The following is a 27,540-nucleotide window of genomic DNA, read 5'->3' on the forward strand; positions in this document are numbered from 1 at the left end:
GCCTTAGTCCTCTCTGAAGAAAAACTCAGAGGCTGCAAGCTTCTGATGCTCAGAGCCAGCTTCTGTGATGGGCAAAGGACAATGAGCAAGATAATGTAACCCCAGCCTTCCCTCTTAACACGGTCTGTCACTCTTCCTCCTGCACATCACGAGTTCCTTGGCTGCTGGCTTAGGGAACTTCTCTTTGTAGAACTCCCAGACCTTTCATGGGCACTGTGCAAAGACTGGAACCAAGACCAGCAGCCCAAGATACCAGATCTTCCTCTGCAAGTTAACAACAACGTGCACTCACATTTTAGTAACAGAAAGTACAGAATAAGTCACAAGAAGGTGAGGCGACTGCCGGTGCAGTACAGGGCTCTAACCCCTCAACCACACCTCATCAAGCAGCAAGGAAAGAAAGTCAACATTCTGCTCCACCGTAGCCTGGCGGGCTTAGAGTGTGAATTCCTCTCACCCCTGTTCAGAAACAGTGACCCCCGAGCAGGACAGCACACCTTCATTTCCAGACAGGAGTGGTTGAATTCTAACAGCCTGCAGCTGGCTCTGAGAGCAAGCAAGGAAGAGATAAGCCTGTGGCCCCACCATCCTAAGAGTGTTTTATTTCCACCTCTGTGAGTGAATTAAGGGGGTCTTGGTTGGTGCTAGTGCTAATGGAGCTGCCCAAAGGTAGGCTCCCCAGGGCACGCACGTTGCTATGGTCCCCCTAGCCACCAGTCCCTGCAGTCGCCCCTTGTTCAACCGAGCTGCGCAGCATCCCCCGCCACCTCGGGAGGCATGGTGACACTGTGCTGCGACCTCGGGACTGTAAAGGCACCATTCAGTGATGTCCACCCAGCCACCGGTGGCACGGCTGAAGCACAGGTAGGTATATCCACATCAGCTTCACTCTGGTACAGGAGACAACTGTTAAAAGAAAATCTATTTTGAATTAAGAAATTGAAAATGCTGAAGCTGCTAACTGGCAGGCCTCAGCACTTGAACAGCCCTAATCCAAGGCTGGTTTAAAACCCAGTCAAGTTAATCAGTGGGAGAACAGAGAAACAATAGATGGTCAATTGTATACACAGGTGCTCTCAGAAACACAGGTGTTTCTAGAAAAATTAGTATATGTGAATAGGAATTGCTTGTTCAAAGTGTGCTTGAAGGATTGTGTGAGTTAAAGCAGGCAGAAAGAAGATCAAGATCCAAGGAGGAGCATGGAACCAAGGCAAAGACTGGAACTGAATCGATGAATCACCTGGGACAGTCAGGTGATGGATTCGCAGAACTGACAGGACCAAAGGGAACTTCTAAAAACTTTGGACATTGACCAACGATTTGGTAAGTGTATATAAGCTGTGCTGTATCCCTTTGTTCTCAGCCATCCACTGAGGTGGTGGCCCAGCTCTGAGCTGCGATTAAAACAAACCTTGTGGTACCCACGTCTGTGTGAATTTTTCCTTTAACACACCGTTGCAAGCAGAGCGGCAGCACAGGCTTCATCAGGATTCTCAACTTGAGCACATTGCCAGGGCCTGCAGCAGGCCAAGACAGCCCACGCTGAAATCTGCTCTGCTTCATCTTCGCAGAGAAATGACAGACTACCAAGCTGTGCTGCTATTTCCTCTTTAACTACATCCAAACAGGCTCAGAGCTGAACTCCTGCGCTCGCCTCCATCAGAAGAGAGGCAACTGCCCCTCTAGACGGTCCTGCCTACCTTCCACCCCTGCATGTCCCTTCGGTTGTCACCCTTTTCCAGATGGCATCCTACTGACCACAGTGACCATCTGCAAAGCGCCACAGGAACCAAAGAATGCACGGAAAGAAAGACCGAGTCCCTCATGATTTCTAGTTTCCTGAATCAACTGTACTTTTAAGTCTGCTAATTCTTTCAGAAACAATCTCACAGAATTAGCTCATCTGAATTTCTTGACCAGCCACTGCAGCTGGTCGAAAAATCCAAACCATCACTTAACTGTGATTGGAAGCATTGACATGGCACTAGAGGCGGCTATTTCACGGTGCCCATCGCAGTATCTTGCTATGCACCAGTCTTCTTGCCCGTCTGCTTAGCCCAGAACCACACGTACGTTCAACAATACCCCAAGGCATCTCTCCAAGATGCAAGAGGTATGCCAGCTACTTCTGCTCCGCTCTTTCTCTGGGCACAAGTATCACAAAGAGCCTGAACCTTTCCCCACGTTGTGACTGCAAAGAGCAGATGACCTGTCCGGCCATACAGACCGTGCTCGGTACGATACGGTGCCTGTAGCAGAAGCTGCACAGACTCCCTCTGAGGGAGAGAAAAACATTGAAAGTATTCAGTCCACCTGAGCAGCTGACATGACTCCCTGCTCAGCCGACAAAATTTCCCTTCTCCAGGCTCAGGGGGGGAGGACAGACCCGAGCGCTCCAGCCAGACCCTCCGCAGCTTCCTCCTGGCTTCACAGGTGATGCAGCCCAGCAGAAGCTGCCGGTACAAACGTTTTCGCTCCCACAGCCTCCGACCCCAGCGCAGCCTCTGAGGGCAGCAGTGTCCCGTACAAAGCAGTGCTTTTCACCTTCCCTGCCAGCTTTCCGTATGGTCGGAGGTAAAACAATTACCTCATTACAGCCGCACACCGAATTCCCTTCTGGTGGAATTCACATCAGCATTACTGCAACTTTATAACATTTGCATTATAAAAATGTCTGCAAAGGAGGCCAAGAAAAACAGCTTTTTGTTCAGAGGAAGCTCTGTGGTCAAGATGATGTCATCAGAAAGCGCCAAATTAATTTCCTGTGGTTACATCCTACAGGAAATCCAGGCAGCTCAGCTTTCTTGCTAAACCAAGTAGTCATTTGTTGTCAATAACTGTTAATTATGTGCCCAGATGTGTCAAACTAAGAACAATCACGATTAGCCTTCATTCCCTGGATTCCTCCCAGATCGATGGTTGGGATCTGTTTAGATCAGCAGCCTGCAGCCTGTGACATGCACCAGCACCCGCGTCCCGGGGCCAGCTCGGGGCTCTGGGGCGCGGGGGCTGCTGTGCTCACACCACGCACCAGCACGGTGATGGTGACCTGCCGGCTCCTTCAGCCCCCTCCCCGCAAAGGGGCTCTGCTGCTTAAACACCACACAGCAGAAGCAGCTAGGGAGGTTAGACTCCTAGCAGGAACAGAGACCCTTAATCAAGAAAACTATAAAAACGATGAGTAACAGCTTTTCTGCTCTGCGTGAACAGAAACAAGGAAATCAGGAGTGATTCAGGAGGTTTTCCAGCTGGTAAAATCACCGTGAGGATGCCTAGCAGGTCCTCGCCCAGTCACAGTCCTTCCACAACCTACGGAAAGATTCACCTCTGCAAGGCTCACTTGGATTTAACTCATAAAATTAACGCTTCAGTAAAGCACTTAGCTACTTCAAATGGATTTTTCAATGACTTATCAGTGGGAAATTGATCTCCCCCAGTCATCAGATCTCCCCAGACTGGTATTTACATGAGGTCACACCTGCCCTGCTGCCTCCAGCCACTCCACCTGCTGTGCAACCCACCCCTCCGCCTTCCCATGAGCAGCACAGGGGAATCCACTGCGGGGCAGGAGGAAGAGCTTTTGCATCTGTAACTTGCACTAAAATTATGATCCTGTCCTCACAGTGAACTTTCAGTAGAAACCTCTTGGGACAGACTCTTCGTTCCATGCAGCACGCTTCCCTGGACTGGCGGGGAGCCCAGCATAACTTCTCAAAAGCTGAATGGTGAATGGTCAAGCCAAATCAGATCTAGTCCAAGCAACCCCTACACTTTACACAATGTTGTATTTTCAGGTTTGCACGGATTCTTTTTCTTTTCCCTACTTTATTTTACGTGAACGCTGGGGACAGGGAGCTAGCTCATTACTTGTCCAGAAAAGGCACAACAGAGGATGCACCCTAACAGAGCTCCAGTTGGTAGCACCTGCATCACAGGGTACAGCAGAGCGGGTGACAGCCAGGGCTGAGCTGCAGAGGTGTTGTACCGACACCTGCTCAGCAGCAGCTCCCACCCTCGGACCCCAGAGCCTGTGCGCTGTGGGCAGAACAGACGGAAAGGGTAAGGGAGGCGGAATGACTTGCCCAAAGCCACACGGACTAGAGACAGGGGGAGGCCAAAGGACAAACCAAGCACCCTGCCACTTGCACTCACAGACTGTATCTACTGTACCAACAATTTCCTTAACACAGTAAGTGAACGGCTGGGAAAAGAAATCGCGTCGCTTCCAAACTCTCAGGATAACATGGGGCAGACAGACAAGGCTTCTTGACATGTTCACATCTCTCCAGAAAACCATGCAGTGCTGACTCCCAATTCAGTCCATTGAATAAGCTTCCTACCTCTCTGTCCTTGAGTTTCATGGCGAGCACCAGCTGATGTCTGTGGTTAGTAAGGGCCTCCCGGTAATTTCCTTTGGAGAAGAATGCGGAGCCCAGATTTCCATGAGCTCGGCATTCTCCCGTCTGGTCACCTGAGTCACATGCAAACAAAACAAAGGTTAGCTAACAAAGGCATTGCTGGAAGCATCCAGCAGAAGCACTGGGACACACTATACAAGCAATGCTCCAGTATGAGAACCAGCATCAGCACAAACTCATCTTTATGTTTAATACACAGCCAAAACTCCTCTTTGCTGGACTTCAGAAACCTCTACAATAGCCATCAACCTTATTTTTAGAATTGTTTTAACTTCTTTGGCCTAACACTTGGCAATTTCCCATTCTCCCATGTTTATTCCTTGGCTGACATCAGCAATTTGTTTGTGAAAGTCAATGGGCCAGGATTAAAACAAGCAAAGAGCATGCGAGCTTTCTCCAGGAAGCAATTCCACAGCACAGCTCAGCTCAGACACAAAGCACATCCACTCCTGTCTTCAAGACCGTAGTCCCTATACTTTCAGAGAACTCTCCTAGCTAGAGCCCTCAGTCACTATCTTCTCCACTTCTGCAAGGTCATGCCTTACTGCCTCACACTCTGTCTCCTCTCCCAGCGCGCCCCAAAACCCTGAAAATCTCAGTGTCGTGCAAGGTATACGAAACACGAGAGGGATTTTCCAATCTGCTTATTTTTAGACCCTCTTGTTCATCCATTGTCTCACTCCCGATTTGTTCCTTCCCTGGCTCACTGCCTCAGAAACTCAGACTGAGAACCTTTTTCCATCAAATTCTTGAAAAAAACAGATTGCTTCATTTGAGACTCGTTTAAGGTTTGGAGCCCAAGTCTACACAGAGGATAAGACCAGTTCCCGCACACGACACCATAAAATTACAGGACCCTGTAAAACCTTGGCACGTTCACTGATCATCTGCCCCTGCAGGTACACAGGAAAACAGGGCTGCACAAGCCTGTCAGTTTGCACATTTCAGAAATTTCAGATTTGGGTTAGCAGCTTATGAAATCCCACAGAAACCTGAGCGTTCTGGAGGGATGTTGACCATTAACACAGCTATTAATTGGTTCCATCTGAACCAATCCAGCACTCAAGCAAGTGAAATGAGGACCCTTACCTAAAGTCTTGGCTACATCCAAGTCCTGCTGCATGTATCCAGTGCTTTTCTCCGTATTCCCGAGGGACCAGTACGCACTGCTCAGTGCCGAGAACACTGATCCCCGCAGCTTTAGGCTGCAAGTGCCGATCTTCAGGGCAGCCTCTAGCACCACCACCGAGGCTCCATGGTGGCCCGCAGTCAGGAGTTCCTGGCCAATCACCGACACCACAACAAAGGGGCTCTTGTCCAGCTTCATCTTCTGCAGTTGTTGATAGGTGGGCTCCAGGGACTCTGAGACACAAAGCCAAAAGCAGAAGTTATTTACATCTAGACATCACCTTCACAACTCATCTTCCTTCTCTGGTAACCAAATGACAGGCGAGTTAAGGACCAGAGTGTCCAAATCAAACCAAGATTTATTACAGAGCTCAAATGCACCATCTAATACCTACTACATCAAGACAGATCAACTAGGAAGCTTCTGTTTTCCTTGCAGAAAGCACTTCAGGAAGACAGCACAAGCATGCTGAGTAGTCTCATAGTGAGCTCTGAAAACTGGCCTAATGGCAGAAGGAATAGAGAAAACATGTGTAGGGTTTTGTAGGGAACTGGAAATGGGCCGCCAGCAGTGTGTAAGAGCACTGCAGTTTCTGCTTCTTCAGCACAAACTGCAGAATCTGTGCCTGTCCAGACGCCACAGCACACAATGTACTCCAAGAGAGGTGACGGAAACTGCAGCAAGAAGCTCCCCCTTATTCTGCAGGAGGTGGTACTCCTGCAGAATGACAGCACTGGACCTGCCAGACTACTTATAACTGGTCTAACTGCCTCCATCATTCAGATGATAAAACATCTTGGCCACGTGTTTCAGTCATGACATCAATATAACAGGACTCCAGAATCTCCTGACCAAGTGTCATTTCTTGATTAGATGTTCTCATCCAAATCAACACTACCACAGCAACCTCAGAAAGCCACTTGTTCCCCGTTTTCATCACTTCTGCCTCTCTACGATCAGCAAGTATATGAACAACAAAAGAGGATTTCAACGCTTCTTTGAAGATGCAACCAGTGTGAACATGATGCCTGTTACTGACATCCGAGTAGATCCTGGGATTAAAGGCAGACCTAAGAGGACAGAAATAGTTGCTGTAACGTGCCACCAGTTATGTTTATCACTGCAAGAGCAGGTATGAACTCAGTTCTTGTCCTAAGGGGCTTACGACCCCAGCCAGGCAATCCAGGCAAACATAGGGAGAGAGGGGTACAGACAATGAGAAAGGACAAAAAAGGAAAACACAAGGGAAGTACTCCTGGCAACCCTGAAGTCCAGTACGAAAGGGAGAACCAGCATGGTAACAGAAGGGCAGACATGGAGCTCACTACTGCTCTTGTGTAATTGCAAATGGTAAGGCAAGAAACACAGCCACAGCTGGGTGAAAGATGCAGCAACAGTGATTCAGTTATTGGAGAAGGGAGTTTCATCTTCACCTCTACTTACTGTGGACCCGTGCTCCCCAAATCCCTCACTGACTGCGCTTAGTGATCTGTAGCGCGCCAATGACACTTACAGCCTTCTTCCCTGCACAGTTGCTCCTCTTCTTTCTCTGAATGCAAGTATCCTGGAAGCTACCACTCACATCAGCCTATCATGGCTTCAAGCAATCTGTTATCCTGGTGGAATCAAGCCACAAAGGACTGGCTTTACACCACAGAGAGTACCCGGGGAGGGGGCCAGAACATCAGACTCTGAATAGTCATTACAGTGGTACAGCATACACACACTCTCAAACTAAAACTAGTACTTTATAAGCAAGGCTGATCTAAACTCTGCCAAAGCGGTCAGTGGGAGGGTAACAACTGGAAGGCAGCAACACTGAGAAGCACAGCAGGGAGCAGCAGCACAAGTGCACAGCCGCAGTGCAACAGGCCAGCCAGATCAGCCAGCCAGACTTGGGGATGCTTACACAGAAATACTGTATCACCTGCATTCTAAGCAGCAGCCACAGCACCGCTGGGTATCAAATGAAATTACCTTCACAAGGTAACTGCTATATAGGACAGAAACTTCCAGATGAATTAATTTTAAAGGATGAAGAAAAACAGTGTAAAAAATGAAACCTACAGGGACATTTTTTCATTTCAGCGCTTCTTGGCCCCTAAGCCCTGGGGCCCCCAGCAGCATCTGCTGAGGATGAGAACTGCTGTGTTCCCTCCCGGGTAATGCCATTAGGACACCGCAACACAAAGCTTGCTAAAGAAGGAGAGCAACAGAGAAACAGAGCAGAGACTACCTCCTTCGTCTAGAGCAGAAAATCCTGGAAATGGGGACGTTATGAAAGAGGCAAAATGTTGTACAGCTAATATGGCTTCAAGGTCTGTGTGATTTCAACACTGTTTCTGAATATAAGTGAATGAGCAGAGTAGACTTTTCTGCTTTCTGGAACAGTGTTTTGAGAGATGTTAGTACCAGGCAAAAGCTGCTGACGTGCTCTTCTGGGCAAACACTGGCCTGGAGCACTTAAGACTCCCTGTTCCTGATGGTCCAGCACCAGAGCAGTGTGGGAAGTTGTTCCAAGTAATAATAAAGCCAGGGCCTCAGCAGCGCACACCTCTCTGTCTGCACTGATAACTGACAAGAGACAAACGAGCAAGGTCTTCATTGGAACTGCTGCACAACACCAGTCTGATTCATCTCCAGCACCTCTCGAGCTGGGTATCACCACCCTGCAGTTCCACTGAATCAGGAGAATAGTTTTTTGTTTGTGCTCCAACTTTGGGGTCCTTTCTCAGCACCTGTTGACTCAGCACGGAAGCCAAATCCTGAAATCTTTCCCTTCAAGGCCTCCAGCTTCTCCCCCCTGTCAGATGCTGACAGAGTCACCCACGGAGTGAAACTACTGCTCCTAAGTATCTCAGCAGCAGGTCACCATCCTCAGGAGGACCTCCTGGTGCTTACCTCGCATGGGAGATTTCATGGCGGCCTCGACCATGCCAACCAGAAGCTGAAGGCTCTTGGGATCCTGAGCCAGTCCCGACGCGAACGCTGCCAGTGCATCTGCATGACGTCCGAGATACTGCAGGGCTACACCCTGTCGGAAGTATGCCTGCAAAGCCAAAGGGAAGAAGAGATGCCAGTTACTGACTTGGTACAAGTCACAAATCAGGAATCCGGCCGTGACCTTGTGTTGGTGGGTGCTGGGCTACACGCTCACACCCTGGCTGCTCCGGTCACACTGGCTATCATCAAAAGACTCCCAACACCACAGTCTGGTTTGTGACTGCCACCCAGTCGCTATCCCTTGGGCGAGATGGCTTTCTCAACTTTTGCAAGGCCTCAACTGTTCTGGAGACCAGGGATGGTAATTACCATGAAGGCAAAGCTTTCCCCTGGGACTTGGCCAATTACTTATTCTTAATTACTTATAATCAAATGCTCATTCTCAAGACCTCCACTGCTGCTCTCTCGGCTCCCACAGCACACAAATAACTTGCTTCCTTTCCCATCAGCTCTTGCCAATGAGTCCAATATAAACACCCAGTGCCAGGGGAGACCAAAATGCACGGAAAGCTCAAGGTGCAATGAAACACAATGCAAAGATCCAGGCAGGAGCCAAACCTTCTTTCTCCACACTCATCCCCTAACGTGGACACCACTCAGCACTGTCCCACCTGTCGGGTACACCATACACACACACACATAGAGATATATATATGCACTTCTTCAATTGAGGCAAAACACTTGTAACTTTGAACATGTTTAGAAAAGCATTTTTCTTTGTGTTTTCCTTTCCAAGGAAACCATTCACAGGCATGTACAACACCTTCAAAGTAACTTAAATCTCTTGTCACCATGTATTTCCATTTCCACATCAGCAACAACACCGGCACGCAGCTGCAAAGCATTCCCAAAGAAAGCTCCCGCATCTCCCTGAACGGGAATACCAGGAACCGACACAGAACGCAAGAAAAGCAGAAACATGTTTGCTCACACATGAAGCAATGGCAAAGCCCCAGCTCAAAGGGCACCCAGAACTTACTTAGGAGCTACTGAGTAAGAGATCAAAGAAACTATAATCCCATCTTCACTCAAAGTACTCGCGTATATTTGTAGTCCATACATCTGGACATTATGTTATAAAAAGCTTTTGAATCTTCAAGCACCTTTGATGCCCATTGTTCAGGTTTTATCTTCACGTCCAGCTAGTACCACTCTGACAAAAACTTTGCTGCACTTTCGGTTCATTCAAAGCTACTTTGACAGCACAAATAAAGCTGTCAGAACAGAAGATAAAACATTATTTGTATTTCTTAAAAAGTGCTTTAAGAACATACTACTGGTCCTTCAGACGGGGTCCTAATACCGCTTTCAAGGACAAGACCTCACCACTATTTCTCTCCATCTGTAATAGAAACCTGTCCTGAAGACACATTAAGTATACATCTGTGGAAGTCTTTTTACTTAAACAGGATAAATCTCCAATTAATACCCAAACTGGTATTTCATTAGAGCTTTCAGACACTTTTGGAATCCAATCCAGGGAGGCAGAGATTAAGTAAAATCAGAAATGACATGAGAAATTTATAGACATGAATATTTAATCTCTTTTCCATTAGTAAGCCTTGATTGTAGAACCACTTTTAATGAATTCGATGAAAGCAAAATTCTTTTCATTAACCTTTAGTATAAATGTGTTCTTATTGAACCAAACAAGCTACTGTACTGGAAACCCAATTCAACGTTAATTAGATTACTACCATGAAGCTTTAAATCAAAGAAAATACAAAGATCTAACAACGAGCAGTGGCCATCAAGCATGAGCTCTCCCAGCAGTGAAAAAGCTGTCACCTAAATCACGGCATACACTTTTAAGTCCTTTTTTCCCCCCGATTTATCATTTAACTACTTTCTTTGCCACCTGATGACAGAGGCAGTCTGAGGCAGCGTGTCTCTGACGGGGACCTTTCCAGCCCACAAGGCTGGTCCAGGACAAACGTGCCTGCCTGATTCGTTATCAAGGATGAGGGCACGGACACGCAGCAGCCAGCAATGGAGGCATCCCCGACACCTCGCGCTTCGCAGGAAGGCAGCAGCCTGCCATCCCCCGCCTCGAAACGTGCTACCAGGGCAGGTGGTCCAACAGGGAACACGCAGCTTCCTTGCCACTGCAGCAGGTCAGCTAACCCAGAAACCCCAACCCACTTCGCCACAGGGTTTCAAGGAAAAGGCAGGAGGGAGACGGGTGCTACGGGCAATGCAGACAGGCCTCCCACAGCCGGCAGGAATATCACAGCATCCGGTCCCAAGGTTTAGGAGGGACCCCACAGTGCGATCCTCTCTCGCAACCTGTCCTATACGCACAACGGTTGTAGGACAAGAAGTAACACACTCCTCAGGTATAGGTACAGCAACAACTAGTTCTCATGTCTCCCGGGAAGGAAAACAGCCCCTGCGAGGAAAACTGAGCTAAACCACACGAGGTGAAGCCTCTGCCCTGCTTCCAGTTCTCATACGGAAATCCAAGGGCACGTCCATTCCCAGCAGGAGAACACACACCGCAGGTGCAACATCACAAAAAGTGGAAGATAAAAAAAAGGAAAAAGGAAAGAAAAAAACCCAAGTCTGGCCACGGGTCTCGGAGCACCCCGCAAAGCAGCGCTGCCCAAGAACCCCAGTGCCTCCAGTGCAGGAGGACCCTGCCCAGCGGGGATGCACTGCGGCCGTGGGGGACACTGGCCTCTGCACTGCCTGGCCACCGCTGCCCCGAGCAGCAGCATCCTCACCCCCGAGCAGGCGCCGCCGGTTCCAGGTGACAGCAGCAAACAAGGCAGGGATGAGATTCACAAACAGCATGCAATTCAGTACCGCACATTTCCAGCGGCCTTTCTGGAATGTGTTTTTATCCCCTCCCCACATCTATTCCTGGAACTCCCCCCCACCCTGGAAACCGCTTAATTTGAATAGAAACACAGCATTCAGAGCTCAAAAGAAAAACCTATTAATCATAACTGAAAGAAAGATTTTGGCTGGTTTTTCTCCTGCAAAAAACCCTTCCTTCCTTTCTCCTCCAGTTTCCAGCATATACACAACCCGCCCCACACACTGTGTTCCACGGAGACCTTTAACAAAACAAATAAGAAGCATTTACATCACCTATTTCCTCCCCAAGAGGCATTCACAAGTTAGTTTAGCATTGGAACGAAGACACCATATCAAGGGGAAAAAATCTACAAAGAGGAAACGGTGAGAATCACCCTTTGGAAGAGGAGAGGAAAAGGAAAGGACAGGAGCCAGCAGCTGCAGCTGAAGGAATGAGACAAGGAGCAGCTTTCCAGTCCCGACAGTCTTCCCACGGCTCAGAAAACTTTACATTTTTAATCACATTATGCAAAGATAGAAAAATACTCACTCTATGGTAAAAGTTACATGAATTTTCCAGTGATCCCAGGTAAGAAAAACTTAGTGATTCCTTTTAAGAAGATTAAAGCAACAAGAGAATGATGCTTTGCTAAAGACAAGACAAAAGAACAGCAGGTGTTTTCCAGCCCATGGCTCTTTGCATCCTCAATGTAGCTGGAACCACCTTTTTCATTTTTTCCCAATCTCTGCATCATACTTTCCAGGAACAAGGTACTGTGCAAAAAAAAGTCTCAGCTGAAATCTGGCACTACATCTCCTTTCCTTTTTATCCATCAAACCACTGAAAGCACTGTTCATATTCTGAAAGCAAAAAAAAGTTCTTCTAATTAATCAACTTGAAAAATATATTTGGCACTTGAGGCTTCAAAGCCATGCAGAAAGCTGGCCCTTAACAGGCTGCAAGTCCAAGTACAGAATGGCAGCAATGCGACATCGCATCATCCCCGGCACAGGACCCATCCAAAAGGTAACACGTCTTCCCGCTTCACCCAGATTTTGCCCTCCCCCTCCCATTTTTTCCGATTTGCCTTTTTGCCCCCTGCTTTCCAGAACCTGCCATGTTTTCATGGCAGGAATATAGTTTTCAGTGCTTTTCTCTACCCTTAACTTAATTTTACAAAACTCGTATGAACAGATGAAGAGCACGGAAGCCCTCCCTACTTGGACGCTCCAGTTTCACGGAGGTGGCTGATGGCTGGGCTGCAGCAGAGCCCACGTCTGCCTAACCAGGCGTGATACCTCTCTGCAATTCTAAGCACGAGTCCTATTTGTTGTGCTCAATTTATTGACCGGTGTAGTTTCTGTACACGTTAGTATTTTTCATCTGTGTTTATTACAGCCCATTTAATGCCCAAGGAGAATTTCTATCTGTCCTGCCAGGAGTTGCCACTGGACTGACTGCTGCAGTGTCCAGGCAACGCAAATACAAACAGGCTTGTTAGTTTTCTGACCCTCATCATCTGAGATCCCATCTAGGTAACTGTCTAGACCCCAAATATTAGATTTTCATGTGCAATCTGAAACAGGATTAGAATGTAAATGCCATCTTTGAAAGGGCCTGTATCAAGAAGGGTTCTGAAATTTCTGTTAACCCTTTTAATAGCAATGTGCAAGAACTTTCAGGCAGAGCAATAGTAATTGGTTTATAATTAATACAAAACATGCAATGAAGATAAAAATACACCACAAAGAAAGAGCATATACGAATATGAATGGGACCTCTATGTTTCCCAGGATTCTGCTAAACAAAAACAAGCCCCGTAAAGGAAGCCCAGAACAAGTCAATGTTTTTCTTACTGGATAAGTATCAAAATTTAATACAATTTTTCAGACCAGGGATCTAGGCAAATACTCATGCTGCACTGGCATCTGTAGCAGGGTCTGGTACACCTCTTTGGGCTCACATCATTTTGGCCAGTAGAATCCATGGCAATAAATTGTTCAGATTCTTAGCACGTCTCATAGACAACGTCTGCAAGAGTTAGAGGGAAGCAGCAGCTGCAGGAGCTCAGTCCTGTCTTACCACGGTCTCTCGTAAGTCTGAAGCATGAGCTCATGTTTCTGGAATATGATTTACTGCCAGGGTACATGCATTTTTCTAACAGTAGCCCGCATTATAGTCTTTACTGGGCAGGATGGGTATATCGCTTATAAATTTTTTACAACAGCTAGATTACCTGGCACGTAGGAGCCCTCTGAGAGCATCCCATCACTCGGCTGAGCTGGGCAGGCAGCGCCGCGGGAGCCCCGACCTTCTCCCTGAACAGGGTGACCCTTTCAAGAGCTCTACGCACAGACAGCACGTGCACGGCTGCTCCTCTCCGAGCTCTCCAGCAGAGACCCTCCTGGCTGCCCACAAGGAACACAGCGACAAAGGCTATCCCGGCTTCGGGATGTCCATCTGCCGAGGGTCAGGGGATGCCCGGGGGCTCCTGCCCCTCCAGCTGCATCCCCCCCGCAGGTGGTCCCTCGGCAGGTGGTCCCTCGGCCATCGCACAGCGACACTGCTGCCCTCCCGCGCCCACGGCGCTTGGCTGGGGCGCGTCCGAGAATTCTGTCATCAAACTTTACGCTCGGAGACTCATTTACATAACGAATTGCTGGCTGATTTGTAAGTGGATAATGGCGACAGAAGAACGAAACTGGAACGGCATCAGAAGAACTTGGAGCAGAAAATTACTGTCAAACAAACATGGAAAACTTGGAAAAAAGCCTCCGCCTTAGACAAAGGCTCGCATTGTACACAGGGGAGGAAATTCAAAACACCTTTATATTCACGTCAGCTTCAGACCCTGGACAACCAGCTATCTGGGCAGGAAAGGCAAACACATAGAAAAGGCTTTTTCCACAATGCTCCCTTGGTTTGCCAGATCAGGAGATGATGCCAAAAATAGCACGAATAATCTATGATGCATTTAATAGGCCTGTTGTAAGCCTGCAGAACGAATGCCTCCTGGATCCGTGCAGGACCCAGCACCCACCGGCCAGCCCACCCCACCAGCTATGCTGCCCGCCACCCAGCACACCATGTGTGAGGAACGAGGAGGAGGAAAATGTGGGAACAGCCACTACAGCTTCCTGGGGCCAAGCACCAGGTTGAATCTTTCCTCTCCCCTTGTAACTGCTTCAGAGCCAAATTTTAGAGAAAACTACAGGACAAATCTCTGCTGTGGGATTTCAGGAATGTGAGGAGAGGGAAGAATGCGCTTTAATTCAGAACACATGCAGCACATGCATAAATACTGCTTGCTGTCCGTATGAACCGAACTCCCGCTTTCACCAAGCTGAGGTTGCACCCCAGGTGACAATTCCTCACGGTCCCCACGCTCAGCTGGCACCCGAACCACTACCACCGGCCGTCCTACCGAACGAGCAGGAAGCTGACCGACTTGCTGCCGCTGCAGCATAGCTGCCTTATCTTCTACCCATCTCCAAGGTGTCCCTTACAGGAGCTACGCTACTTGGAAATGGAAATTTCCTCTAAGCCCCATTGAGCCGACACAGAAACCCAGGATGGCCCTGTTTTAGCCAAAGAGCATTTAATTATTCTTATTAATTGTGCTTCCACTACCTCCAGTGGGAGACTCTGCATAGATTGCTTCTGCATCTGAATTAAATGGAATCACCAGTACTAAAGAGTCATGTCTCTGCTTAGATGAAGCTAACAGCCCAGCTTTTCACTTAGCTTATTGCTGTTGCTCCATTCTTGCCCATTCCGGGCTCACTCTAGAAAGAGCAGCTACAGCTTAGACCCCCTCTTCAGGGGGCACCCCCACCTGGCACAACAGCGGCTGGTAACAGCCAGTCTCGCTGTCTTCATCAGCTATAGCTCTGAAGCCTCATTTAACAGCAAGAACTCGCCGTGCGTTGGGGGAAGCGCTGCGGACTGGCAGCGGCCAGCCTGTTGATGCCCAAATGCGGCACAGGAGAAGCACAACCAGCCTCCTGCGTTTCAGGTGGACAGGCACAGATGCAAGTACAGCATCTTCTGGAATTCCTCCACAAGTCCACGGCAACAAAATTTTGACCAATTTCTGGTTAAGCAACTGGGTTTAGAAATCGCAGAAGAAAAGATAAGCCACCTTTCACCCCGCTCAGAAGTAACACTGACCTTGGTAAGATATTACTAGAGATTTAACAGATACAGTACTACACTAAATTTAAAATAAATGGATTAGATGACACCTGTAGGCTGCTTCTCGGTGAAGTTCAGGGCAGCGGCAGGACTGTTTTTAACACCGTATTGCCAAGTGCTTTATTTAGTTTCAGCACTGTACTGTGATTTAAATTGTATAAAGGTTTGATATTTAACTACCAGTGTACATCTGCACGCAACTCTCCCAATTCTAACAACGCTGAAAGTGTTGAGAACCTTTGCAGAGCTCAAGAATATACAAACAGATGCTGCTATTTGTTCCTATACCCTTAAAAGCAAAAACAAATGAAAAAGCAGTATAAAGGGAAAAAGGGAGTAATAAAAATCATGTCCTAAACTGGAAGGCATCCACCGCAAGAACTCTTCTTGCTATTCGGCCTGAGCATTCCAGCACAGAGTTTCATTGTCTCACTTCGAATTACTCATCTTAGTAGCAGCTCAGATGACTCCCCCCACGCCACCCCCCCAGCATTTCTCCATTTTGCACGTTGGCAGGCTGTGCAAGTTTAGGTGGATCACACTGCAAACCCCCCACAAAATCCAGAAATGAGACATTAAAGCATCTGGTCAGCCCACAGTGATGAGGCTTGGCATTCACCACCACCCCAGCAGGGGATATTTCAAAGACCCACATTATCTAGCACAGCGCCTGCGGAGCAGCCAGACAGTCCCGACTTCAGGCGACCTGGATTCACAGCTCAGACAACAGGTCTTACCCCAGCGCGCGACCGCTGATTAAACTAACACTGCGCAACAATTTGTAATTGTCACCTTGCAGCGAGACTACAGAAGATTGCCAAAATCCTGACATCTGGACACAAGAATAACTAACGCTTGGTTGTTGTCAGCATCACTCCATCCTTCCCAGGCCAGCAGCCCCAGCAGACGTTACTGGCACACACGCAGGCAAGGTGCAGCACAGGGCAGCCAGCTCTCCGGCCCCCGCAGCGCCCGCTCCAGCAGCACACAAACCACAGGACAACACACTGGAGCGGCACCGATGGGAAAACGCTGGCAAGCGCCTGACAGCAAAGCCTGCTTTTGTTCTCACACCATGCAGATGCCAGACACCCTGCAGGCCAGTGTTTCCTATGCAATGGTACCTAAATTACTAGGAGACAAATTCATTACAGTCCCTGTCACTGCTGAGGTAGTCCTCAGGCTGCCTGGATGGAAGCCATCAACAGACCATCTTCACCAAGAACAGCCAACCGCTTTGCCACCCCATCCCCACTCCCACTGCTCCCTGGCTCCCGTGCTGCACTCCAGGCGGGTCCCGGCAGTTCGGTCTCTCAAAACTACCTCCACACTTTTGGATTTCTCCAAATCCAGGTAGTCTTCCTCTGCCCAGAAGACTGGACCCTTTTGGCTTCACTCTCGGTCTATAAAATCCCTCCGTGTCTTGCATTTATTATCCACAGTACATCAGTCTGTTCTCAGCTGCTGTCCGATTGCTGCCACTCTGAAAACTATTTAGGGCTGTTTTAGAAATGCAACCACTCGTCCTCACTGAAGTAAACCAAGATACAATGAGATTCACCAAAAAGACAGCTGGAAGGCAGAGACAGCAACTCGCACAGCAGCAATCTGGAGCCAGAAAGCACCATCTCCAAATTTGAGTCCAACAACTAATAAAACATTTTTGTTTTCTGTCAGGTTTCTCCTGCTTCGTGATTGCAGCTGTGATCTCCAAACCCGAGCGTGCTTAGGTCTAACAGCTGTAAAGGCTGGCCATTCCACAAAGGATGGAAAGCAGAGGCCTCCATGGGTACAGGCTGCTTAGTCACACCAGGTATTCCAGGACTTTGCCCGTTTACAGAGGCACTTACCCATGCAGAGCACCGAACCTTGCCAGATTTCAGATGGCTAAAAACTGGTAATTACGAAGGGAAAGTACTGAAGTCATTGCAAAGACTAGCTAGTCTAGCAAGATTCAGCCATGATAAAAAGAAAAGCAACTTTGTTCTCAGCTATCAAGAAAATCCTAGAGAGAGAAGCTCCCGTTACAGCGGAATTTCTTTCTGTTCCCTTTCCAGCATTATAGCAGGGGTAACTAAAGTCCCTTCAAAAACCACAGCTACTCACCTGGACTGATTTTAATAACAAATACTTCCGACGAAGGAAACAAAACACACATTTAATGTAATCCCTCCATAGAAATCTTATGCTGGCCATACAGCTGATACTGTAGATAGACTTTCACTCCACTGACAATTAAAAGCCACAGGCAGGGAATACAGTTGCTTCATTTTTATTTATTTTTAAAAAAATGTTTCTAGTAGAGCCTTGGCTTTTCTCTAAATCTCAAACTTGGTATCTGAGAATTCTTGTTTCTCTTTCTGAGTCACTCTGATGGAGCGTACCTGAACTCTGAACGAAGACGCACAACAGTTATTAGTGAATTTGGGCAGCAAGTCCAACTCGTTAGCTCAGCTGGGGCACGCAAAAGTTCCATCTCTCCAGAACAGAAAGAGTGGGAGATACAGGCTCTGCAGGAACAGCCAAGTCTCAGCACAGTACATTTTCCATATATTTCAGTTACCACCGATGAACTTAGGAAGAGGAAAAGCACAACCATAAAACAATGCCTATCTGCCTTAACTCACGGAGAATAACATTCAATTCTGTCTGTGCTTGTTTAATGCCTGAAGTCACACCTAAGCTATTTAACAGGTGAAAATTAGGAAAAACAAGTACCAGAAATAATCACAAGCCACAGCAGAGACAAAGTTCCCTGGGAATTTGCCTTTCAAAGGAAGATCAGCCACGTGTCCCTTACCCTCTTTCTCACATGCTCCATCTAGATTCAAGCCCAACCTCAAAGTCAATTTCAGGTATTTTGATTTCAATTTGAAAAGAAGCAAAGAACTTTTGGCCAGGGGAAGCGACACAGCCAGACGGCACCAAGCGGCACTGCAGAAAGGACCCTGGAGGCTGTGCTCAGCAACGGGCAGCTCTTAACAGGCTCTCAGCAAAACCAGAAACTTTGGCTCCAAAAAAGCCTTCATTATACTGAGCCCATCAAGCACTCTTGAAAATAATGACTTCTGAGCGATAAGTCAATTAGGGACCCGACTACCACCACCTGCTCAGGAACCCCGCCAGGCAGGTGCCTGCCCTGCCCGCAGTGTGACTTGTTTCTCCGCCAGCCGCGGTGGTTGCTGTTACCTGCTGAGCGCGCAGGCTGCACCAGCCACGGCGATGGGCGCACGGAGCGGCGCGGTTCCGTGCTCCAGAAGGCAGCCACTGCCCCGGCACAGCTTCAGCTCTGCCTGGCCTCTCTGGAGCACTCGAAGGGACTTTTCATAACACAGGTCATTTCTGCACCGAGCTCCTATCTCCAGGCATCACTTCCAGCAATGGATTTGTTCAGGATCGTGGTGTTTTGCTTCCATGTAGGTGACGGCACCAGTATAACTTAGTGAAAGTACATTCAGACTGGCAGAGCAGACCTCCCGGGTGAATTATAGCACAGCGTACAGCACAGGTCAGGCAGTGAGACAGATACAAACAATAGGGATTAAAAAGATTAAAACTTGGTAAGGCACTGTGGTATAACCTTACCCAAGCGTTACAAAACAGAAGACTGACTAGATGGGCTGTGGAAAAGCAGCATAATGGATCTCCCCAGCTTTCTAGTTTTCCTTTGTTTGTGACAAAAGGACAGCGCTCAAAATTATTTCAAGGTAGCGAACCACCGGCACAGACCAACCCAGCAGCAGCTCAGCCTCCCCCTCAACTGCACACCAGTCTGGCCACACCACCGAGCAATCAGGTATCTGTCAGTCATCTTACAAACTTAACTCAGGCACATAAAAGATGATCTGTTCAAAGTCAGTTAGTAAGAAAATTAAGCTTGCTAGTTACATACGTTGTGATCAGCTTACAGTTTCAGCACCACAGTTGTGTAGCTTAAATGAACACTGGGAAATCAAATGTCATCTTCCTGAAGCATCCCATCTGGAAAGATGAATCAGATGAGGAGAGGTGACAGCTCAGCATTTCCACAAACCATGCGTTCCCTGATGTCCCCAAAGCGCCTTAAGCAGACTCCTTCCGACCTCCCACCAAGCCGTCCTCCCTCCAAACAATCACTGAAGGAGCACAGGGGACTTCTGGGGTCATCCAGCAAGTTCACTCCTCATTTTCACCTGGAAGTATTTGCTTCAGGATTGTTAAGAGAGAAGTGGATGGATATTAGGTGCAGCAGTCACAGTAGAGTGAAAAGATCCAGCAGAAATCCTCTGAGATTTCACTAAAGCCACCACAGTCCTAAGATTGTATAAAAAGGTGGGGAGGGGGAGGTGTAGAGAATCAGGTCTCTTATCTTTACCACTACTCACAACCTCCACAACTACTGCAAGTCAGATAAAACTTTGATCAGCATCAAACGTAAACAGCAATTTGAATGTCAAAAGAACTAGTGCATTACAGTATTTTAAACAGGCATTTCAGGATTTTAACAGACTGTTTTCCTAACATACAACACACATTCCACTGAAACAACAGCTCTGCATACAAGCAAATATTCCTAGAGGTGCAAGCATGCTGGAACGTGACTCCAGAAATATGCTGGGCTTTGTGGTAAACAAGCCCTGAAACCATTTCCCTAGTGTACACCTCCATGGGTCCCTTCTAAAGACTGCCCTGACCTTCAGCTACATCCCTATCTCAGAACAGAGACAAACGAAGAAGGAAAAAGAAAAAGAATCAGAACAGTACGATCTGCAAGAGTTGTCAAAATAGAAGACAAAAAAAATTAAGATGAAATGCACAGCAGTAAAGGCGCAGGGTAACGGTGACATGCAACGTACCCATGCCCAGGTGCCATGCAGATGGCCCAAACCCCAGAGAGGTGCCTCGTGCTCCGGAGGGACTGCGGCAGAGAAGCCCAGCACACATCTACTGCAGACACTGGCTCCGGCCCCTGGGCTCACAGTCCCCCGTCCTGTCCCAGCCCCGACTGCGCTCGGCCAGTGCTGCCTGCCAAGAAGGACAAAGCTGATGATGGGTGAAAGGGGAAAAATCAAATTTGCAAAAGTACTAAATATATAAATCTCTTTGGCCAAGGTGAACGTGGGAAAAATTCTTCAGGAGGGGCGTCACATTTAGCGAGTTTTGCCAGATCATTACTCTTCTAATGCAAAGGGGAGAAACAGCAACACCATGTTTCCTTATAATGACTCGCCTCCTTTATCACAGATCTCTGAAGCACCAAGTAATATAGTAGTTGCTATGGAAACTGCTGGTTTTATTGAACAGCCCTGAAAGGGTCAAGAGGTACCATCGAACTGGCCAACTGTAAATTATTTTGCTGCTAAACATCTGCTTCATTTCACTTGCCCTACCACTTCTCTGCTTTGTTGTTAGAACACTATTTGGACCGACTCCAGAATAGGTGTCTCATTCTTCAGTGGGGTGCAACAGGTAAGTCCAAAAATAGCCGTTTTCATGCCCTAATACACTGTAAAATCCCTCATACAGGAGCCACACCGAGGGCAGAATGGCTAAGAGACTGTGGACTGCTCCTTCTCCCACACATCAGCACTGACATGAGACAGTGGGAACTAGCCTCGTTGAGGAGTTAGTTTTCACCATGATCCTCAGAGGTTTCAAACTGCTGCTTACAACAGCCATGAAATGAATAACCTACCAGACAGCTCCGCTTGTGCCTTCAGAGAAGGGACGCAACGGAGCAGCAGCAGATGCCCATCCCAGCGCTCCGCCTTGTGGCCCTGAGACGGGGCAGCCTGCCCTGCCAGCACGGCTCCGGGAACACAAACCAGCACACTGCCTGCACTGCACTACCAGAAAACAATGTAAACTACCTTCCTTTATTCATCACAGAAATTAACACCTGAAATTACAAACACCAGTTAGCAGCATGTGTTCCTACAGGAAAGAACAGCAAGAGCACTGGCTGTATTTCCAACTGTGCTATTAACTCACTGGATTGTTTCAGTGTCACAAAAGTGCCTTGCTTCCCCAATTCCTTGTTATCCCCACTTCTTGAACGTGTGTCTACTTTAAACCCAAAAGCATCAGCAAAATTAACGAAGTGCAGGAGCAAGGTTTCCTCTGACAGATGCAAACAGCTTCTCCCGGCTTCTCTTCCATGGCCAGAAAGCTGCTCCAGGCAGCATCACCTGGGAATCCTTATTCCAACATCTTGTACCTTCAAGTCACAACTGTACTTTAAATAACTGGGATGGGCAGAGAGAACATTTTATTGCAGAGCAAACCTGAAGTTCAGAGGCTGCACACTTTCTAATGACAACCATGCCCACGCTCTCTGCCCAGGGTGAGTAAAGGGCACACTGCTCCTTCCCCACACGTTCTCTCCGTTCTTCGTTTGGCTGAAGTTATCCAAGTGATGACGAAGAAAGGAAAAGCTACATCTGTGTAGACAAGTTCTGGTCTTTCTCACATATCCCATGAGCTCCATTACTTCTGTAAAGTCCTGGCTTGGAAGAAAATATTCTAAACTCTGAGGCATTTGGCGTGCCTTGGTATGGAGACTCCAGCCCTTATTCAGACTTTCCAACCCAAGGAACCCCAGGAGAAATGAAGATATTTCTCTGCACATCCATAGGAAACATTTCCCCTTCATCAGGTGGTGAGTTTGTAATATTAATGTTGGTTCTCTTTTCCAAAATTAGCCAGCGTGCACTAAAAGTCCCAGACACCAGAGCACAGCACATACCTTAGCACCGCTTTGCTGGGACATGCTCAGCAGAGGCAGAGCTGGAACCAGCTCTTCACAACAGCCGCTGCCGCAGCCTCAGGCAAGGCTGGTGCCTCTCACAGTGCTGGGGCTTTCCTGCTCCCGGAGGATTAGATCTGGCCTCCTGAGAAAATTATCAGTGGATGGGTCCGTTCAGACCAGGCCGCCATCCCTCAGAGCACACGCTCAAGTTCTTGCGTTACCAGACTCTTATTTAAGGCTTGCAATCACAGCCTCTTCGGGAGGCAGATCCCCCAGCGACCTGCGTGACACCCTTCAGAAAACCTCCCTACGCAATGAAGACTAATGATTTTAACTGTAACGGGAGTCTCACGACTGCTCTGCCCAGCGGAGACAGGAGGTTGCCTGCAGGGCTCAAGGCACGAGGTGTGCCCTGCACACATCCTCTCTGCGATGGCACCGCATCACTCCCAGCCGGCAACGAGCACGGTCAGCCGGCCCCCAAGATGTGCCACAGCGCCAGGGACGGGCTGGAGTACAGGGTGCCGGGCTGGAAGTGTCTGAGAGAAGGGACCAAGTGCACGCTTAGTTCTTTCTAGTAACAAAAGGGCTCTGCACAGAACGAGGGGCCTCACGGCAGGCGGAGGGAGGAGCAAAACATAGGTCAAGTGAGATAAGCCCAGAAGGTGCAGAGGGTGAAGGAAGGGACCGTCTTCTCATAGTTGCTCGTAATGTTAGGACCGTACAGAAACTGCAGATTGTGCAGACACAGCTACAAACACACCCAAACCGAAGAGGAACGTTCATGCATCACTGTTTACTTCCAGCTAGCAGGAGTTCATTACATCGGGACTCTGATGCAGGCAGGTGGCAGAAAAGCTTCCACACATACGGCAGGACTTGGCCAGCAAAGAGAGGTCATGCATGCCCAGAGGCACGGACTCGGGAATGCCGCAGGAGAAAGCCAGGCACTGCCCTCCCCCAGGGACAACGCCAGGCCAGAGAATGGCAAGTCCCAGTTTACTGAGGCTGCTCAACAGCGGAATGATCTCAAGTGTTAATTCTCCCCCGACTAATAGACACAGCAAAGCGTCCCTACAAAACCAACAGCGTGAGGTTTTTTGCACCGAGGATCCGTTCGGCATTCAGCAACGAAACACCTCGCAGTAACGGCCCCCGCACAACCAGCTCCTGCTTCCACCAGGAAGGTGGAAGAAACCAAGCGCGTCCTCGAGTGCAAGGCACACACCACCCGCAGAGACCTCCTCAGCAATGCTCCTGAGGATAAATCCTTCGTTAGCTGCTTCTTGCAGCTTCCTCTTCCACTGGCATTCCCACAGGAGATTTTCTGAAAAACAGTATGTTGCTGTTTCACTGCAGCATTCTTGCAGGACAAATGCAGCGATGGCAAAAACGAAAACGTACCTCTAGGGAAGGAGAAAGTTATAATTACAGTTTGCTAAGGAAATCTCCAGACTATAGGGGTGGCTGTGGCCTCTTCACTTTATGTGAATTATAAAAATTTGAGTAACTTTGGGCAAGGGGTTAAAGACAGTAAGCAACAGGAAAATTTCCTCCACAAGATACCAGGAAAAAGCCATGAGAACAAAGAGCAGAAAGCACTGTCTGCTGCTTGCCACCAGTCTACAACTCCATCAGGGTGCCAGGAGGTGAACAAGCAGGCTTAGTGAATAATTGAAGAAACAATAATGAAACCTCAGAATGTCAGAGACATAATACAGTTTTGGAGGTTTCATCACGAAGCCTCTGAATTCCCAAATAAGACACACTGAATAATTTATCCCTGTGTCAATACTGGGTCAGCAGCTGTTCGCTCATAGCTAACGATGGTCCAACACGCTTCAAGACACTTGAATGAGTCTGAGCAGATTAACGAGCAGGGTCCGGAGGGAAGAGGTGATGGAAACTCAACCTACTCACCCTTCCAAACACTAAGCTCAGATAAAAACATGTAGACCCAGCAGTCATGCCCCGAGCACTGCTCCAGTGCCACCCAGCACCAGCAAGGGAGCAGGAAGGTGCCCCATGCTAGGCTGGCACCCACCACCCTGCCACCAGACCCGTGCTCCAACAATCCAAGCCCAGAGGCTCACCCCAGTTTATGGTGCCCTACCAGTTGCACCAGCCACAGCACAGGGATGGGGGAGGAAAATCAAGCCAAAAGAGTCAGCCCCCTCCCTGTGCTGTAAAGCACTCTCTCTCTCACACAGCTAACAGATATGCATCCCAGGAACCCGACTTAATGGCCTTGTTAAGTAGTAAGGTAAGTATATTTGGGGAAAAATAAACATGACTGACAAAATGAACTACGAATCTGCTTCTTTTAATTTGGAATACCCCCTGCAGGCTCCTGGCTTCACAAGGCAGCGTCTGCCGCCCTGTAGCTGAGCCCCTCCAGCTGCACACCGGCATGAGCTGTCCCCGCAGAACTGCTCCACGAGGCAACGCCACGAACCCCTCGTGGACCCGCTGCACTCCCACGCCAAGTGCTGCCAAACAGAAACGTCGCATACTGTGTTGCGGCCTGATGGACAAAAACTGTGAGGAAAAAAAAACAACCTCACACACGCAGTTTTATTAGGATTCCACACCAGTTTCCCAGCTCTTCTGCAACTGCCTGAAGTACAGCATTTGCAGCTCTGGCAGAGGTCGACTTCATTTAATTATGCATGTTCCTCCCAGCATCCAAAATGAACGGCGGAAAAACAGCAGTCCCCAGTCACGGCTCTCCAGTATTAAGTACTACCCACTCAGCAGAATCGGCTGCGTCCGGCACAGCAGGTTTCGGTACCTAATTGTATGTGAAAAACCAGGTAATACACCAAGTCAAGAAGAAAGTGTGAATGAGGACAAAGACCCCACTGAAATACTAATTCTAGCATGATGAGCACTGCACAGCCTTTGTCTGGCCCTCATCTGGAACTTGCCAGGCATTTATGTGCATTCAAGATTTTAACAGCTGATTTTATTGGTTTAGGTTTAATTTCTTCATGGGTTTAGCACTCACTGATGGGCAGGCACACACGCAGCAATCCATAGCTGCTCTGTTTAACTGTATGGCAGCAGGTACAAATCCCTCTATTTCCAAGGGAAATCCCACAATTACCACACCCAACCACCCATGATAGGATCAAAGAGCACCACTTAATCTGCCCTGGAAATCTGCTTTCCTAGAAATCTGCTTCAGATAATACGAATACACGGGCACCTAACACCCACAACAAAGCTTGCAGGATTTAAGTCAATTCTCAACCACCAAGGACTTATCCATACATAACAGTCCTGAAGCAGCCCCCATCAATACTAACTGACCCGGTGGCATGAGTAATTACCTCCTAGTTCATCCTTTAAATGACAGAAGAATTCTTCTCAGCTGAGCTATTCCCCTGAGCATCTCCCTGGGAGGAAAGAGCAGCACATCAGAAGCAGAGCTGTGCGCTCGTAGCTTTCCCTGCAGAAAAGGCAAGCACTCGCTAATGAATTCCCCTTTCCACCTAGGCTTACCTTAGCTTTGTAAAGCATCAGATTATTTGGGGGGGTGGGGGGAAGTAATACATCTAGACTGTGCTCACATTCTTTTGGCTTTGCAATAATAAATGCTTTCTATTGTTTCTCTTAAAAATCTTTTTATCATTTAAGTAAAAAAAAATAAGATATTTACAGTAAATTTCATGAGGTATTAGTTAAAATTTTTAAGATACAACAAGTTCTTCAACATGAGATCTCTTGGTCTCCTATGCTAACCAACAGTCGCTGATTCTGCACCACCTTTTAGGAGAGGTTCCTCTTCTTTCTCAAAACTTGACACATTCCGGCTGTTTCAGACCTTGCACGCAGCCCACGCTGCGAAGGGCTCCGGTTCCTGCCTAGGGCTAATCCCTGGCAGCTTCACCTCGGTCAGGCGGGTTACGCAGCCAGTTCCGTGCCCATCCCTGCTTCAGGCCCTGGCTCACAGCTACCACGCGAGGTCTGGAAGCTGCTCGCAGGACCTCACCAACGCCACTCAACAATTACTTTATTTATGATTATCAAGATAAGTTACAATAATGCTGAGGAAAGCATCAAGTGCCCAAATACCTACCGCTGGAGAGTAACCAGAATTCACTACTTGTGCAGAGAAGCCAAACCCCTCGTTGTGCATGGGGAATGTCCATGGCACTCCGAACGGTCCTGACAGCACTCAGTTCAAAGGCTCCTAGTGCCACCATGGATAAAGTGGGACTGTGCCCCAACGATCTTCAGTAACGCAATACAGAGAAGATTCAAACAATGCCTGGATGCTAAAAAGGGGAGATGGAATGTTTTTAAAAGAAACATTAAAAGTGAGAATTAAGAGTCTGGAAAGATTTGGTCATCTGAATAACGTCAGACAAAGGCAGAAGACAAGGAATGAAGAAATCAAATTCAGCTAAGCGTGCATGTGTGTGCGCTCATGCATATGTAACAGAAAAAGACATCCAGCCACAGACCAGTCGTGCTAGCATCATACTGACATCAGAAAACTCAGATTTGTGTTAGCATGTGTACACTGGCATAGAAACAGGGACTAAGGAAAGGTGTAGTTGCCACAACTGCACCAGGGTCACTATGTCCCTGTTCTGTCCCGCAGCAGTTTTTCCTGCAGCTCCATTAAGCAGTCCTTTATTTAATTCTTGCATAATGAAGTGTAAAACAAGAACATCATTCTTTAGGTCTTTGTTAAATACTTCAATAAATAATTCCAAGCTTTTCACTGTATGTCAATCTTTCAAAGGCACCTACCCTTTCTCATCACACATCTTCAAATGTACTTTTTGCCATGTGACAACATGGACATCGCTGTGGAAGATCACAACCACCACACTGGCCCTGACAAAAGCCCCTCCAGACCTGTATGTGCTTCTGGCAGTAGATTCCATGGGCAGAACAGGGCAAGCGTGCAGCGAATGCCACCAGAGCACCTCCCCACACTCGCCCTGTCTGTAACTCAGTACCACCTGGAAATAAGAACATGCCCTACATTACTCCTTTATTGTATTTTTAACTCCTTCTGAAGCTTTAATGCCGTATGTTTCTTCTGCGGCACTGCTGCCCGCACCTGTATGCTCCGACAGCTGCTGGAGATTGAGGATGTACCAGTGATGCCCGGGGAGTCAAGGAGGATTAAAAGCAAGTTTCTCCAAGACAAGAGCTGCTCTAACCGCAGGCATAGCAAGACTCCTTAGTAGCTGGAGACATCTCTCTGTCACTTCAGGCAACCGGATTTCACAGCTGGGGACTCAGACAACCA

General features: G+C 48.1%; 1 protein-coding gene across 2 annotated transcripts in view; it reads right to left on the reverse strand.

Annotated features, from left to right (window-relative positions):
• Positions 1 to 27,540, reverse strand: part of TTC28 (tetratricopeptide repeat domain 28) — a 191,459-nt gene that overhangs the window by 70,937 nt on the left and 92,982 nt on the right. For both annotated transcript variants that reach the window (XM_037375292.1, XM_037375293.1), the window contains 3 exons: positions 8,449 to 8,596; positions 5,508 to 5,780; positions 4,341 to 4,471 (listed from right to left, as the gene is read on the reverse strand). In XM_037375292.1, coding sequence (XP_037231189.1) covers positions 4,341 to 4,471; positions 5,508 to 5,780; positions 8,449 to 8,596 — 552 coding nt within the window. The remainder of the gene's footprint in view (positions 1 to 4,340; positions 4,472 to 5,507; positions 5,781 to 8,448; positions 8,597 to 27,540) is intronic.

Source organism: Falco rusticolus, chromosome 1, assembly GCF_015220075.1.
Source record: "Falco rusticolus isolate bFalRus1 chromosome 1, bFalRus1.pri, whole genome shotgun sequence".
Lineage (NCBI taxonomy): Eukaryota > Metazoa > Chordata > Aves > Falconiformes > Falconidae > Falco > Falco rusticolus.